Source organism: Thalassophryne amazonica, chromosome 17 (genome assembly GCF_902500255.1).
Source record: "Thalassophryne amazonica chromosome 17, fThaAma1.1, whole genome shotgun sequence".
Taxonomy (NCBI): Eukaryota; Metazoa; Chordata; class Actinopteri; order Batrachoidiformes; family Batrachoididae; genus Thalassophryne; species Thalassophryne amazonica.
In genome coordinates this window covers 3,783,116-3,799,943 of record NC_047119.1, presented here as the reverse complement: position 1 = coordinate 3,799,943, position 16,828 = coordinate 3,783,116, and the positions used below count along the sequence as shown (strand labels likewise).

The 16,828-nt window shown below is 40.3% G+C and overlaps 1 protein-coding gene across 1 annotated transcript in view; it reads right to left on the bottom strand.

Annotated features, from left to right (window-relative positions):
- Positions 1-931: 931 nt before the first annotated feature.
- LOC117530030 (kinesin-like protein KIF2A) overlaps positions 932-16,828 on the bottom strand; it is a 42,765-nt gene continuing 26,868 nt past the window's right edge. The window contains 13 exon segments of the mRNA XM_034192969.1: positions 932-1,035; positions 1,118-1,156; positions 1,159-1,198; positions 1,200-1,253; positions 3,751-3,852; positions 6,251-6,392; positions 8,027-8,116; positions 9,317-9,384; positions 9,501-9,611; positions 9,924-10,128; positions 12,950-13,092; positions 13,287-13,378; positions 13,462-13,525. Of these exon segments, the coding sequence (XP_034048860.1) occupies positions 950-1,035; positions 1,118-1,156; positions 1,159-1,198; positions 1,200-1,253; positions 3,751-3,852; positions 6,251-6,392; positions 8,027-8,116; positions 9,317-9,384; positions 9,501-9,611; positions 9,924-10,128; positions 12,950-13,092; positions 13,287-13,378; positions 13,462-13,525 (1,236 nt within the window). The 3' untranslated portion in view covers positions 932-949.

The window sequence follows — 16,828 nt, the reverse complement described above, 5'->3', positions numbered from 1 at the left end:
AAGACCCAGGACACACTTGGGAACACCTCTGGTCCTCCCAGGAAGAGTGAGAAGACTTGGTTGAGGATAGGGCAGTGTGGACCAAGTTGCTTGGTCTGCTGCCACGTGACCCGGATAAATGGCACAAAATGAACACAAAGACACAAAAGGTCTATAAGTCAAAAAGAAGGCGGCAAATTTCCACAAATGACAAAAGAAACCAATAAATTCTGAATAATTTATGATCTCAAGATAAACTGCCTGTAAAAATGTCAATTCAATTATTTGCAGTGACATTAAAAACAAATAAGCAACTGTTACAGAGTAAAAATAAAAAAAGTCCAGCAACAAGTGGTCTTTGAATTGGCAAGCAAATAAGAACATGAGTGCTGGTCATGAAAACAACTTGTGATTTAGAAAACAGGCAAGACACACTGCTGTGTGCAGCGGCAGAACCTCCAGAAGGACATTCTGCCGTTTGTCCTGTCAAAGTGTCAGTAAGATCACTTTTCTACAACTCTTTTCTCTGCATTAAATCTTCTGTTACACACTTAACACAAACACACGGCGGCTCATTTTACACACAATCTCAAGACGTCCCGCCGACCTCTCGAACTAAACAAGGGGACAGCAGGACGGAAATCCTCTAAACGAGGCAGAACATTGCACAAAAATGGCAACAGCTGCACAGAAAACTGGCCAAAGTGGTGATAAGAACAGGATGAGGGACAAGAAGAATCCATCTGCTCTTTAGTTACGAAATAGATGAAAGCATCCAACACTGAGACGGAAAAAAGCAGTTAAGATGGAAAAAAAAGCTTGTTGAGCAAAATCAGCTCTTCAATCAAATATCGGCCCTTTTCCATGACACAGATGGAGCACGACTCGGCTCGACTGGTTTTTTTTCCTTTTTTATTCGAGGACAGGCCTTTGTGGCGTCAAAACACAAATGAAGTTTTGTGAATGTGGTCTATAGTGCACGAGGCCTCTTTGGAGTTATTTGTTTGCTAGCTTGTTCCTCTGTCCTGAAGTGCAGAACGGAAAGACTTGATTTATCTGAAACAAGAGAAAATATCACAGCAGCTGTCACTGGGAGCAAATCAACAGTTCTTTCCCCCATCAGTCAGTCAGTCGTTACCTCTCAGCTCAGTCAGAATGTCGATCTTCTGATCCAGATTTGTTCCAGTTGAGTTGCATACGACTCCACGTCATAGTCCACCTTCTTCTGTCATTTCCAAAAGGACCTTCTCGTCCTCCAGCCAGCGGATCGACTCCTGAAATGATGTGTGGCAAAGTTTTTTGGGGGGAAGGGAAACAGCGTCAGTTTAGGAAAACACTTTTTTTTTTTTTAAACAAATAGTTGTAAATTTTCTAAGATGAAACCTGAACTACCAGGAACGTTTTCTTTAAAGGTGTCTTGTTTTGGTGATCCCCCCCACTGCAGCCATGCAATTTGGGAACAAGCCCTACTTTGGAAGAATTTTAGTCTTCACCAACAAAATTGATATTTTCCCAAAATTTCAAAATTCTGCAAGGAAAAATTGTGAACAGCACTTAGATCAAGGAAGCCCTACCATTAATTAATGCTTCGATCTTAAATATGATCAATCTATCTTTGTTAGTTGGCTATGTACCACAGGCTTTTAAGGTGGCAGTAATTAAACCATTACTTAAAAAGCCATCACTTGACCCAGCTATCTTAGCTAATATAGGCCAATCTCCAACCTTCCTTTTCTCTCAAAAATTCTTGAAAGGGTAGTTTGTAAAACATCTAACTGATCATCTGCAGAGGAATGGTCTATTTGAAGAGTTTCAGTCAGGTTTTAGAATCATCATAGTACAGAACAGCATAGTGAAGGTTACAAATGATCTTCTTATGGCTCAGACAGTGGACTCATCTCTGTGCTTGTTCTGTTAGACCTCAGTGACTGCTTTTGATACTGTTGACCTAAAATTTTATGTACAGAGATTAGAGCATGCCATAGGTATTAAAGGCACTGTGCTGCGGTGGTTTGAATCATATTTATCTATAGATTACATTGTTCCTGTAAATGGGGAATCTTCTTCACAGACTAAGGTTAATTATGGAGTTCCACAAGGTTCTGTGCTAGGACCAATTTTATTCACTTTATACATGTTTCCCTTAGGCAGTATTATTAGACAGCATTGCTTAAATTTTCATTGTTACGCAGATGATACCCAGCTTTATCTATCCATGAAGCCAGAGGACACACACCAATTAGCTAAACTGCAGGATTGTCTTACAGACATAAAGACATGGATGACCTCTAATTTCCTGCTTTTAAACTCAGATAAAACTGAAGTTATTGCACTTGGCCACACAAATCTTAGAAACATGGTGTCTAACCAGATCCTTACTCTGGATGGCATTACCCTGACGTCTAGTAATATTGTGAGATCTCTTGGAGTCATTTTTGATCAGGATATGTCCTTCAATGCGCATATTAAGCAAATATGTAGGACTGCTTTTTTGCATTTGCGCAATATATCTAAAATTAGAAAGGTCTTGTCTCAGAGTGATGCTGAAAAAGTAATTCATGCATTTATTTCCTCTAGGCTGGACTATTGTAATTCATTATTATCAGGTTGTCCTAAAAGTTCCTTGAAAAGCCTTCAGTTAATTCAAAATGCTGCAGCTAGAGTACTGACGGGGACTAGAAGGAGAGAGCATATTTCACCCATACTGGCCTCTCTTCATTGGCTTCCTGTTAATTCTAGAATATAATTTAAAATTCTTCTTCTTACTTACAAGGTTTTGAATAATCAGGTCCCATCTTATCTTAGGGACCTCATAGTACCATATCACCCCAATAGAGCTCCATCTACTTTTAAGACTAGGCTTAAAACTTTCCTTTTTGCTAAAGCTTATAGTTAGGGCTGGATCAGGTGACCCTGAACCATCCCTTAGTTATGCTGCTATAGACTTAGACTGCTGGGGGGTTCCCATGATGCACTGAGTGTTTCTTTCTCTTTTTGCTCTGTATGCACCACTCTGCATTTAATCATTAGTGATTGATCTCTGCTCCCCTCCACAGCATGTCTTTTTCCTGGTTCTCTCCCTCAGCCCCAACCAGTCCCAGCAGAAGACTGCCCCTCCCTGAGCCTGGTTCTGCTGGAGGTTTCTTCCTGTTAAAAGGGAGTTTTTCCTTCCCACCGTCGCCAAGTGCTTGCTCACAGGGGGTCGTTTTGACCGTTGGGGTTTTTCCGTAATTATTGTATGTCTTTTGCCTTACAATATAAAGCGCCTTGGGGCAACTGTTTGTTGTGATTTGGCGCTATATAAATAAATTGATTTGAGTTGATTTGAGTCAAAACCATCAGAATTAAAATGTACCATGAACTGAAGGAGAAGAAATATTTTTAGATGAATCTTCGCCACAAAATTTTGCAAGAAGCATTGTGAAGAGTGGTGAAGAAGTGAAAATGAAGCACTTTGCATGCATAGAGGACAGAGGACAGACGGGTGGACACTTCACCGTCACTCTAGTTCATTAGACCTTTGGTCCAGATGAGAGAAAAACCAATCTGTTGTCTGATGTCATAACTCAATACAGACTGATTAAAATAAATGGGCTCAGATAACATTTTCCTTCTCAGTCATAAAAGCGTTTCACCTCTAAAGACTGACCCGACACACTGATTACATTCAGGTTTTCTACATTTATATTATTATTAGGTTTAAAATGTCCCATTTTATGAAAATGAGTTGACTTGTGAGAGCTGCTTGTGATCCTGAACATTGCACGTTACCTGGAACACAGCCCTGTGGTCCTCCAGAACCTGCTCCTCCATTTCTACCAGCTGAGACACGGCCTCGTGGAAGGTGAAGAGCTGCGGAGAAACTTCTTCCTCCTGCAGGAGGCACAACCATGGATGTCACTACAGCTGCACCTAATGGTTATGTTTTCTTTATTTATTAATCTACCAATTATTTTATTTTTTTTTTCACTTAATTAAATAACAAATTTTCCCAAATTACAATTTTAAAACCATTTATATTTAAATATTCTTGAAAATAAACAAACAAAATGATAGAGTATACAGTAGCGTTCAGAATAAAAGTAGTACTATGTGACTAAAAAGATTAATCCAGGTTTTGAGTATATTTCTTATTGTTACATGGGAAACAAGGTACCAGTAGATTCAGTAGATTCTCACAAATCCAACAAGACCAAGCATTCATGATATGCACACTCTTAAGGCTATGAAATTGGGCTATTAGCAAAAAAAAAAAAGTAGAAAAGGGGGTGTTCACAATAATAGTAGTGTGGCATTCAGTCAGTGAGTTCATCAATTTTGTGGAACAAACAGGTGTGAATCAGGTGTCCCCTATTTAAGGATGAAGCCAGCACCTGTTGAACATGCTTTTCTCTTTGAAAGACTGAGGAAAATGGGACGTTCAAGACATTGTTCAGAAGAACAGCGTAGTTTGATTAAAAAGTTGATTGGAGAAGGGAAAACTTATACGCAGGTGCAAAAAATTATAGGCTGTTCATCTACAATGATCTCCAATGCTTTAAAATGGACAAAAAAAACAGAGACGTGTGGAAGAAAATGGAAAACAACCATCAAAATGGATAGAAGAATAACCAGAATGGCAAAGGCTCACCCATTGATCAGCTCCAGGATGATCAAAGACAGTCTGGAGTTACCTGTAAGTGCTGTGACAGTTAGAAGACGCCTGTGTGAAGTTAATTTATTTGCAAGAATCCCCCGCAAAGTCCCTCTGTTAAATAAAAGACATGTGCAGAAGAGGTTACAGTTTGCCAAAGAACACATCAACTGGCCTAAAGAGAAATGGAGGAATATTTTGTGGACTGATGAGAGTAAAATTGTTCTTTTTGGGTCCAAGGGCCACCCGCAGACAGTTTGTGAGACGACCCCAAACTCTGAATTCAAGCCACAGTTCACAGTGAAGACAGTGAAGCATGGTGATGCAAGCATCATGATATGGGCATGTTTCTCCTACTATGGTGTTGGGCCTATATATCACATACCAGTATCATGGTCAGTTCTGGATATGTCAAAATACTTGAAGAGTCATGTGCCTTATGCTGAAGAGGACATGCCCTTGAAATGGGTGTTTCAACAAGACAATGACCCCAAGCACACTAGTAAACCAGCAAAATCTTGGTTCCAAACCAACAAAATTAATGCCTCGCAGATGTGAAGAAATCATGAAAAACTATGGTTATACAACTAAATACTAGTTTAGTGATTCAGTGATTGATAAAAAAAAAATCAGTTTGAACATAACAGTTTTGAGTTTGTAGCGTCAACAGCAGATGCTACTAGGCTTCATTCTTAAATAAGGGACACCTGATTCACACCTGTTTGTTCCACAAAACTGACAAACTCACTGACTGAATGCCACACTACTATTATTGTGAACACCCCCCTTTTCTACTTTTTTACTAATAGCCCAATTTCATAGCCTTAAGAGTGTGCATATCATGAATGCTTGGTCTTGTTGGATTTGTGAGAATCTATTGGTACCTTGTTTCCCATGTAACAATAAGAAATATACTCAAAACCTGGATTAAACTTTTTAGTCACATAGCACTACTATTATTCTGAATACTACTGCATATGCATTTCAGGAAATTATTCCTGAACTGTCTTCAGCTGTTTTTTTACAGTCTGATATAAAGTATTTCTAAAATAAAATTAATCTCAAAACCTTGTGTCATCCAAGTAAAAACAATATAATGCATTATATTCTTACTGGTACTTTAACGGTATTCTTATTGGTACTTTTCTTTGAGAAACAGTGCTCTGCCGCACACTATAACAATAACAGAGGATATCATTGAAAGATTACTGAGTTTAGCCTTAATCTGAGGAAACTAGTTAATATAAGGAGGCGTTCCTTCTGTATTGCGCAATAAGGGATTTATCAATCAATCGTGCTGCTGCACGCATGACAAGATTTTTATGGGGGCAGCGCAACTAACTAGTTGCTGAGAGTAATTCATGTTTAATAAGATGAGACACTGGACATTTTTAGCATCAGCCTTTTTGAAATAATTGAAGACTGTAGCATCCAAGAAGTAATAATATTAGTAGTACGGTAATTGTTAAATTGAAGTTTTGTCAGTGACATGACGTCCAGCGGAACCACCTTTAAAAGTTGGACCAGTTATGGTAAAGCGTCCTGTACATGGACACAGAATGAAGAATAACATACAAATCAAGTGTGAATGTCACCTGGTTTGAGCGTATCGGGACAGAAGAATGTTGATTTGCTTACATTCTGTTCACAAAGCAGCTTCAAATCATCTCTCTGAGGGGAACTCCCAACTCCCCACTGGGCCTCCAGCACCTCCAACTGATTGATGTGTCCGTGATGGATCTCCATGGCTGCTGCATGGCCCACTGGGAGCTCTTTGACCCTGTGACAACACAGTAGTACTGCTAGCAAAGTAATACTGAGAAATTATTTTTACCACAACTACTGAGCAATTCTGTGCTCACAAAGTGTTTGGAAGCTGAATTGACTCCTGAAGGGATAAATGTTCAGCATGCAAGGCTGGAGTGGGATTTGGGCCTGGACTGTTGTCATTAGACTTCTTGGGGTCACTACGTGCAACTGTAGTAATTGCACTCATAACTAACTGACTGACTGACTGAGTGACTGACTCCCCACACACAGTGACATGTAGCCCACTGGCCGCAAAAAACAACAAAAGAACAAACAAAGGACTCAAGTGAACACTGTCATTTGCTGCATGACATCACCCACAGCTTTTTTATATTGAAACGTCCGTCAAGACGTTGAAAAGATGACAAGGAGTTTCAGCAGAACAGCCGTTCATTCTGCAGAAAAATAATGGTTACTGTTGGCCGTAACCACGGCAACAGCACAAGAATGGTCACAGCTCAGCTCAGAACAACTCCCCGGTCTTTTTTTTTTTCCTTTCTTCTCTCTCCACTCGTCTCAGCCTTCCTCCTTCGATGCACCAGCCAGCCAATAGACACAGAGAACACTGAACAAATAAACATTATAACATGAGTGTATTTGTAGGGTCACTACACTATAAACACATATTTGGATAAAGAGGTAGAACATGGGGGAGACTCTGCATGTCCTGAGCAGGACAATTGAAGCCTGAACACATTCCTATCTTAGACTTACAGAAGAAGCTAAACTAACAGGCTTACTGACTGATATTTGTGAGGACTGGGCAGTGATGGGTCTGGTGTCTGTTTCTGTAACCCTCCTGTCCTGTGCACCGGCAACATTTCCTGTATAATCGTTTGGTGAATTGTTTTGTAAATCGTGTCAGTATCATGGCCCAAGCAGAGGGTCACCCCTTTCAGTCTGGTCTGCATGAGGTTTCTTCCTCAAATCAGACAGAGTTTTTCCTTTACCACTGTCACCTGTGTTCTTGCTCTGGGGCTTAGTAAGGTTAGACTTTACTTGTGTGAAGCACCTTGAAGCAGCTTTGTTGTGATTTGGTGCAATATAAATGAAAATAAATTGAAATTGGTTGTCAAAATGTGTGACTTTGGTGTGGTTAATAAAAATTATGACACGCTTATATCCTCAGTGATCATGAATTAACTGGACATAGCATCATGAAGTGACTGATAGGTGCCAAAAGTACCAATGTTGTTAGCTGATGTTGCTGTGAGCCATGCAGAAGGTGAGGAGAGCATCTTTAACCAAGTCCTTGAAATAACCATTCCAAATATCCACCTATAGAGGCAATAGGCCAAAAAGATCTGTGTTGAAAGCTGCTGTCTTTTATTTTCAGATGTAACAACAAGACATCAAGCAGGAAAACAGCTGCATTGACACTGAAAGCCTCTGTAGGCCTCAATTTTTCTGCACATAGAAAATTGATTGAGAACTGGCGCTGTGGTTCATCCCACAGTACCAGTTCTGCTTATCAAAAGTGGTGCACAAGGCAACCAAAATAAGACTCAGTGCAACAGGCAGAACTGATAATGTACTGATTGATAAATTGTTCATTTCCATCCCTACTGTGGAGACGAGTAGTGAGAGAGAACAAAACCATCTTACTCATAAGTTGGGGAGAGCTCGGATCGGCCTCCGCCGCCCCCACTCTGGGAGAAGGGAATGTCGGATGGACTTATCCCAAACTCCTTTACTCTGAACACATGACAGACAAACCAGAAGAGATGGATCAGGTTATAACATGCAAACATTTTCATTCCTTCAGCCTGCAAGCTGAGAGAGAAATGGGAGCTGGGTGGCATTACGATGATCACTTTTAATCTCGACAAAATATTTATTCTTTAGCTACATATGATTTTCTTTTCCTTATAATCATGTTGGTGGCACAAACTTTGACCAACAGTGGTGAGATTCTGCAGCCTGACAGATTTAAACTGGATTGGAAACCCCACAATCTGCTCAGTCTAATGCTGCTTTCAATTCTGCCAGCTAAATGGTATAACATGGACCAGTCTCTGTTTACTTTGTGGTGATTTTTACAAACATCTTTCAAGCTGTGAAAATTCCTGAGGCCAACCAGGTTTGCTTGAGAAAGACCAAACATCATAATAAAGAAAAATTAAATAAAATGATGGCACAGTGGCTTAGTGGTTAGCACTGGTGCCTCACAGCAAGAAGGTTGTGGCTATCTGGATCTTTCTGTTTTTCCTAAAATGTATGTCTCATGCTAACTCTCTGAGCGAGAGGAATAATTGAGCAGTAAAATACATGAGCGACCACTAATTATTACCGCATGTGCAAGGATAGATTTACAATCATCAATGCTTTGATTTTGTGTTGCTAACTGGGACGTTAAACAACACGCGACGTGTCCTTTAAATATTTACTTCATTGCTGTTTGTTGTAGTCAAGTTTCTTATATTTCGTTTTGCTTTCTGTTGATGTTTAATATTGTTGTGATTGCCAGAATGGATATTCGCCCAACTGAGTTGGGTCCGTTCTTTTGGGCCCTGCTCTTGTGATGTGCCTTGAGATGATCTGTGTTGTGATTTGGCACTATACAAATAAATTCAATTTAATTATTTTCACTGAAGTTGTGAACAAATTCTAAAAACACATTTCATATTTTCAGATTTAGAGTGAAATTGTATCTTGACCCAGTATTTTAGACAAATATATGAATCACATTCAGAAAACCAAAATTGTTCTGAACATTTTGATATGCAAAATATGGGCATTATACTATATGCAAATACCATGAATGGGGAATTATTGAAGTTATGGTAAAAACTGAGATAACACCCTTAGGGATCTAAGTATTAAACACCCCCACACCCCCTTCCCATAAAATATTGTATATTTAAGACATTTTTAGCACAGAAGTGTCCATTTTACCTGTTGGCATATCTCAATGTGTTCAAAGTGTTCTCACAAGATGCCATTCCTGGAGAGATGGTTGCAATCTACACAGAGAAATATCATGTAGTATGAACTCTCCATTTCTTAGAATTGTATTTTCTACAGTGATTATTTTCACAAGCCACACTCTATAGTAAGTGCATTCTTTCTGTCGGCTTACCATGCAAGTTCTGGAGTTTTCTCCAATGAAGGAGTCCCTCAGCACCTGGGTTAACTTGCTGGCTCTAAACGGCGTATGAGGTTTGTTTCTGCCTAGGGCTCGAATACATTCCTGCAGAAAACAAAAAATAGAACTTTGTTAGTAACTGCGTAGAGCTGAAATTTCATGTTTCACAATGTATCCCTGTGTAACAGACCGCAGAGTGGACCATACTGTCCTGCTGCATTCAAACAGCTGCAGAAAGACAATTCATCAAATAGAAAAACCTCCTCTTGCACATGAAGGGAACATGTTGGTAACAGTTTAATAGGAATCACCCCTCTGGTTCCAGATTCTGCTTTAGACTCATCGCTGCCTTAATGACACATTTACAGCAACCAAATCAAGCATCAGGACATCCTGAGCACCGAGAAGCTGGCAGACCTTGAGTGCCAGGAGACTCTTGTTGATCTCAGCTCCTTCTAGGCGGGTTTGACGGTCAGCACTGGATGTGTCTGCCCCTCTTTCATTCCCAGCCAAGTCAATAAGGGAGAACTTTCCGTGCATCTTTCCTCGCCGACGCAGAATAATCTGAAACACGGCATGGCTTCGTGAAGAGTGAGCATTTGCTGAAGTCTGACCAGATGTTCTGAAGGAGACAGAGGAACATAAAGAAGGAAAGAAAAACAGTGTGATTCAAATTAATTCAAATACGCTGTACAAAAGTCTTAAACATACAAGTGTCTATATAAATGTGTTCAAATGTTACAGAATTTTATCCATTCTTACCCGAGGCCATCAAATATGGCCATCGGGTAGTGCAAATACTTTGTGTCCATCCATCCGTCTGTCTGTCTGTTTGTCTGTGCTCAGCAGAGTCCAGCCAGAGTCTTCAAATTCACAGGGAACATTCTTGGGACACAGACCTCGGACAAGATTAAAGATGACTAACCTACTTTTAACTAGGTCACAAGGATCACAGAGGTCACAGCACACTCGTACAATCTTGTCCAAGGTTTTGTCCAGACGGCGTGTGTAAATGTTGACAAGCTAGCTGTCTAGCCTGCGACAGCTGTACTGAATACAGCTAGCAATTAAATTAACTAACCCACTGACTGAGGAGTGTGTGTATGATGTGAGCGCAAACAAACACGTTAATGCTGCTGTAGTTATTTGAACAAGATTCCAGTTAAGAAACAGCATGTCCATCCATGTGGAAAACTATGCTCGCAGCTGGTGGGTCTCGCGGCGAAAGTCGCACAAGTTTATTTGATTTTGGAAAAGCGTGACCACGAAGAGTCAGAGAGAAAGTGATGACAGCGGACGACTGTGTTCACAATCTGAACGAGGACCGCTGTGACATGGGACTTCAAACAGCTACTCCAGCTGTTCATGTTAGCGATGTTAGCTGCTGACTGACTGTTGACTGACAAATGAAAGAATCAAGCAACACAAATGTGAGGACGGCTAGCAGATGTTTACTGAATGCCATGTGGAAGGCGTAGAACTTGGAAATATGTGTTTACATACGAAGCCATGTGAAAACAGAACATCACCAGACAGCAGAACAATATTCTACATGGCTGCTGTGTTTCAGGGTATGTATTTATTACTACTTTGTTTGAGCTTAGCCAATCTTATTTACACATATTTCATTAATAGTATTTCATTTCATTAATACACCGTGGGTTACAAAGCTGGAGCCAGAAATACACTTGTTGGCCAACATTGGAAAATTCAGGCAGAAACACATTGTTTTTGTATATGTATACAGCAGTGTTCGGAATAATAGTAGTGCTATGTGACTAAAAAGATTAATCCAGGTTTTGAGTATATTTCTTATTGTTACATGGGAAACAAGGTACCAGTAGATTCAGTAGATTCTCACAAATCCAACAAGACCAAGCATTCATGATATGCACACTCTTAAGGCTATGAAACTGGGCTATTAGTAAAAAAAAAGTAGAAAAGGGGGTGTTCACAATAATAGTAGCATCTGCTGTTGACGCTACAAACTCAAAACTAATATGTTCAAACTGCTTTTTTATCAATCCTGTGAATCACTAAACTAGTATTTAGTTGTATAACCACAGTTTTTCATGATTTCTTCACATCTGCGAGGCATTAATTTTGTTGGTTTGGAACCAAGATTTTGCTGGTTTACTAGTGTGCTTGGGGACATTGTCTTGTTGAAACACCCATTTCAAGGGCATGTCCTCTTCAGCATAAGGCAACATGACCTCTTCAAGTATTTTGACATATCCAAACTGATCCATGATACCTGGTATGCGATATATAGGCCCAACACCATAGTAGGAGAAACATGCCCATATCATGATACTGGCACCACCATGCTTCACTGTCTTCACTGTGAACTGTGGCTTGAATTCAGTGTTTGGGGTCGTCTCACAAACTGTCTGCGGCCCTTGGACCCAAAAAGAACAATTTTACTCTCATCAGTCCACAAAATATTCCTCCATTTCTCTTTAGGCCAGTTGATGTGTTCTTTGGCAAATTGTAACCTCTTCTGCACATGTCTTTTATTTAACAGAGGGACTTTGCGGGGGATTCTTGCAAATAAATTAGCTTCACACAGGCATCTTCTAACTGTCACAGCACTTACAGGTAACTCCAGACTGTCTTTGATCATCCTGGAGCTGATCAATGGGTGAGCCTTTGCCATTCTGGTTATTCTTCTATCCATTTTGATGGTTGTTTTCCGTTTTCTTCCATGTGTCTCTGGTTTTTGTTGTCCATTTTAAAGCATTGGAGATCATTGTAGATGAACAGCCTATACTTTTTTGCACCTGCGTATAAGTTTTCGCCTCTCCAATCAACTTTTTAATCAAACTACGCTGTTCTTCTGAACAATGTGTTGAACGTCCCATTTTCCTCAGTCTTTCAAAGAGAAAAGCATGTTCAACAGGTGCTGGCTTCATCCTTAAATAGGGGACACCTGATTCACACCTGCTTTTTCCACAAAATTGACAAACTCACTGTCTGAATGCCACACTACTATTATTGTGAACACCCCCTTTTCTACTTTTTTTTTTTTTACTAATAGCCCAATTTCATAGCCTTAAGAGTGTGCATATCATGAATGCGTGGTCTTGTTGGATTTGTGAGAATCTACTGAATCTACTGGTACCTTGTTTCCCATGTAACAATAAGAAATATACTCAAAACCTGGATTAATCTTTTTAGTCACATAGCACTACTATTATTCTGAGCACTACTGTATGTGGTAGGGAGAATTGCTGATAATCATGTAAAAATAAAATATAAAATTAACATATAAAGCTATTAAATACATCTCAATTACCTTAAAAATTGCAGAAGACCAGCAAAAAGTTATTATGTAGCTTTACCACATCATTTTTTAAAGCATTTGCACAGTACTTTCCACACCACAACAAACAGATAAATGTTCGTGTTTTACTGTTAGCAAAATGATTATCTCCTGCATTTACCTGCAGCTGTTTCCTACTTCAATGAGCTTCAGGACATCTTCTGTGCATTTGACCTCTCGTTCCTGCAACCCCACCACCTGGACCTGCTGCTTCCCGTCCTCCAGAACCCGTAACTTGGCTTTGCGGTTTAGCAGGTCAAACACCTTTAATACAAACACACCTGGTTTCATTGTTCCAATGGAAGCAATTCTGTCACTGTGACTATGACAGCGTTTGAAAAGATTCTGTCAAGCAATATACTAAATTGTTGCAATTATATTAGAAATAGAGCATCATTTAAAAGGGGGGGGGGGATAGGGATAACTAAACAGCAAAATAGATATACTTAAACACTTGCCTTCCCACTGTAAATCTCAAAAAATGTAGCAAAGACTTGAAGATCCAACTTCTTGTAGTTTGGCTTTTTTAACATGACAAAGACATCTCTGGCTGCACAGTGAAAGATATCAGAGACTCAAATCAAATGGCTCGATGTAGATCACCAGTGATGTTAGTGGTTCTGAAAAACTCACCAGACAGTGCATAGATCCCTTTAGAACAATCCTGGTTCTTTCCTGAAAAGTCCCCTCCCATTGTCTAAAAAAGATATGAGTTACAACAGAAAAGCCACAAAAAAGACAAACATCTATCAAAATTTACAGGTGCATGTCAAAAAAAAATTATAATATCGTGAAAAAGTTCAGTATTTTTTGTCAAGTATTTCGGAGAGCTAAAATGTTACATATTCTGCTTTCAATAGACAGAAACTAAAACGCACAGTCACTTTTGTTAAACTTAATTTTGATAATTACGGCCTACAGCTCCAAAAAATAGAAAATGCATATAGCAAAATATTAGAATATTTCAGCACATCAGTTTTTTTTAAAAAGGGTTTATCATACAGAAATGCCTAACTTCTGAGAATTATGTTTTTTTTTTATGAATTCCTGCATCAGTGCAGTGAGGTGGTGATCAGCCTGTGGCACTGCTGAGGTGTTCTGGAAGTTCAGGTTGCTTTGATAGCAGCTTTCAGGTCAACTGGATTGTTGGATCTGCTGTCTCATCTTCCTCTTAACAATACCCCATAGAGAATCTATGAAGGACTGTCTATGAGGACAATCAAGCACAGTAATAACATGGTCAGCAAACCAGTTACTAGCAGTTGTGGCACTGTGGGCAGGTGCCACGTCTTGCTGGAAAAGGAAATGAGCATCTCCAACAGATGGACTCATGAAGTGCTCTAAAACCTCCTGGTAGATTGCTGGGTTGGTGTTGGATGTGATAAAACACAGTGGACCAACGCCAGCAGATAACATGGCACCAAATCATCACCGACTGTGGAAACCTCTCACTGAACTTGAAGCAGCTTGGATTTTGTGCCTCTCCAGTCCTTCTCCAGACTCTGGGAACTTGATTTCCAAATTAAATGCTATATTTACTTTGATCTGAAAAGAGGACTTTAGACTACTGACCAACAGTCCAGTTCTTTTTCTCCTTAGCCAAGACATTTCTGACACTGCCTCTGGTCCAGGAGTGGCTTGGCACCACAAATACAAACAACACTTGTCACCCATTTCCTGGACATGTCTGTGCGTGTTGGCTCTTGATGTACTAACTCCAACTTGACTCCAGACCACTCTTTCTGAAACTCCCTGAGTTCTGAAATTGGCTTTGCGTGACAATCTTCTCAAGGCTGGGGTCATCCCTGTTACTTTTGCATCTTTTCTGACCACAAGTTCCCCTCCAGTTAACTTTCCATGACTATGCGTTGACCCCCCCCCGTGACCCTTAACTGCAGTAAGCAAGTGTAGAAAACGAATGGATGGATGAATGGCTGCTTTAATCCAGAACTCTGAACAGCCAGAACTTTCAGCAATGACCTTCTGTGACTTTACCTTCCTGTGGACAGTGTCCAGGAGTGTCTTCTGGACAACTGTCAACTCAACAGTCTTCCCCATATTTGTGGCTGCTTGTACGAAACCAGATTTGAGAGACTCATAGTGGTGACTTGAAATAAAATATTCTAATATTCTGAGATATGAATTTTCTGTTTTCGGAGGAGGAAACTGTAATGATTCAAATTAAAACAAAAAAATGACTGAAACATTTTAGTTACATACTGAAACTAGAATGTAAAACACCTGACAAAAAATATTAACATTTTCCATGATATCTTAATTTTTTGAGAGAAATCTGTATATACAAACATCTATATATTAGGAGTGAGCTTCTCTCCCTCATAAAATGATATAATACATATATAGACATGGGCTACAATATGATGAATGACTTGATTCAGTGCAATACAACGTGCAGACTAGTACAGCGCTTTGTTTATTGTAGATAATTTTCCATGATAAATTAGAATAAGCCAAAAGTGGCATTGATTCCTTGCATTACTTGCTCATACATACATACATATATATATATATATATATAGAGAGAGAGAGAGAGAGAGAGAGTGTGTGCATCCAGAAAGTATTCACTGCACTTCACTTTTTCCACATTTTGTTATGTTGCAGGGCAGCACGGTAGCTTAGTGGTTAGCACTGTTGCCTCACAGCGAGAAGGTTTGGATGGATTCCTGCCTGTGGCCTTTCTGTGTGGAGTTTCGGTGTTCTCCCCGTGTTTGTGTGGGTTCCCTCCAGGTGCGCTGGCTTCATCCCACATCTAAAGACCTGCAGGTTAGGTGGACTGGAAACTTTAAATTGTCCATAGGTGTGTGTGGTGTGAATGTGTTTGTTTGTGTATATGTGGCCCTGTGACAAACTGCAGTCCCATCCAAGGTGAACCGCGCCTCGTGCTCTATGACTGCTGGGATAGGCTCCAGCCCCCCCATCCCCCCGCCCCAACCCTTAATTGGACTAAGCGGTTGAAGATTGTGTGTGTAAATTAATTTTTTCTCTCTCAAAATTCTACGCACAACACCCCATAATGATAACATGAAACAACATTATTTTTGCAAATTTATTAAAAATAAAATACTAAGAAATCACATGTACATAAGTATTCACACTCTTTGTTCAATACTTTGTTGATGCACCTTTGGCAGCAATTACAGCCTCAAGTCTTCTTGAATATGATGCCACAAGCTTGGTGCCCCTATCTTTGGGCAGTTTGGTCCATTCCTCTTTGCAGCACCTCTCAAGCTCCATCAGGTTGGATGGGGAGCGTCGGTGCACAGACATTTTCAGATCTCTCCAGAGATGTTCAGTCGGATTCAGGTCTGGGCTCTGGCTGGGCCACTCAAGGACATTCACAGAGTTGTCCTGAAGCCACTCCTTTGATATCTTGACTGTTTGTTTAGGGTCATTGTCCTGCTGAAAGATGAACCGTCGCCCCAGTCTGAGGTCAAGAGCACTCTGGAACAGGTTTTCATCCAGGATGTCTCTGTACATTGCTGCATTCATCTTTCCCTCAATCCTGACTAGTCTCCCAGTTCCTGCTGCTGAAAAACATCCCCACAGCATGATGCTGCCACCACCATGCTTCACTGTAGGGATGGTGCCTGGTTTCCTCCAAACATGATGCTAAAGAGTTCAATCTTTGTCTCATCAGACCAGAGAATTTTGTTTCTCCTGGTCTGAGAGTCCTTCAGGTGTCTTTTGTCAAACTCCAGGTGGGCTGCCATGTGCCTTTTACTAAGGAGTGGCTTCCGTCTGGCCACTCTACCATACAGGCCTGATTGGTGGATTGCTACAGAGATGGTTGTCCTTCTGGAAGCTTCTCCTCTCCCCACAGAGGAATGCTGGAACTTGGACAGAGTGACCATCAGGTTCTTGGTCACCTCCCTGACTAAGGTCCTTCTCCCCCGATCACTCAGTTCAGACGGGCGTCCAGCTCTAGGAAGAGTCCTGGTGGATCTGAACTTCTTCCATTTACAGATGATGGAGGCCACTG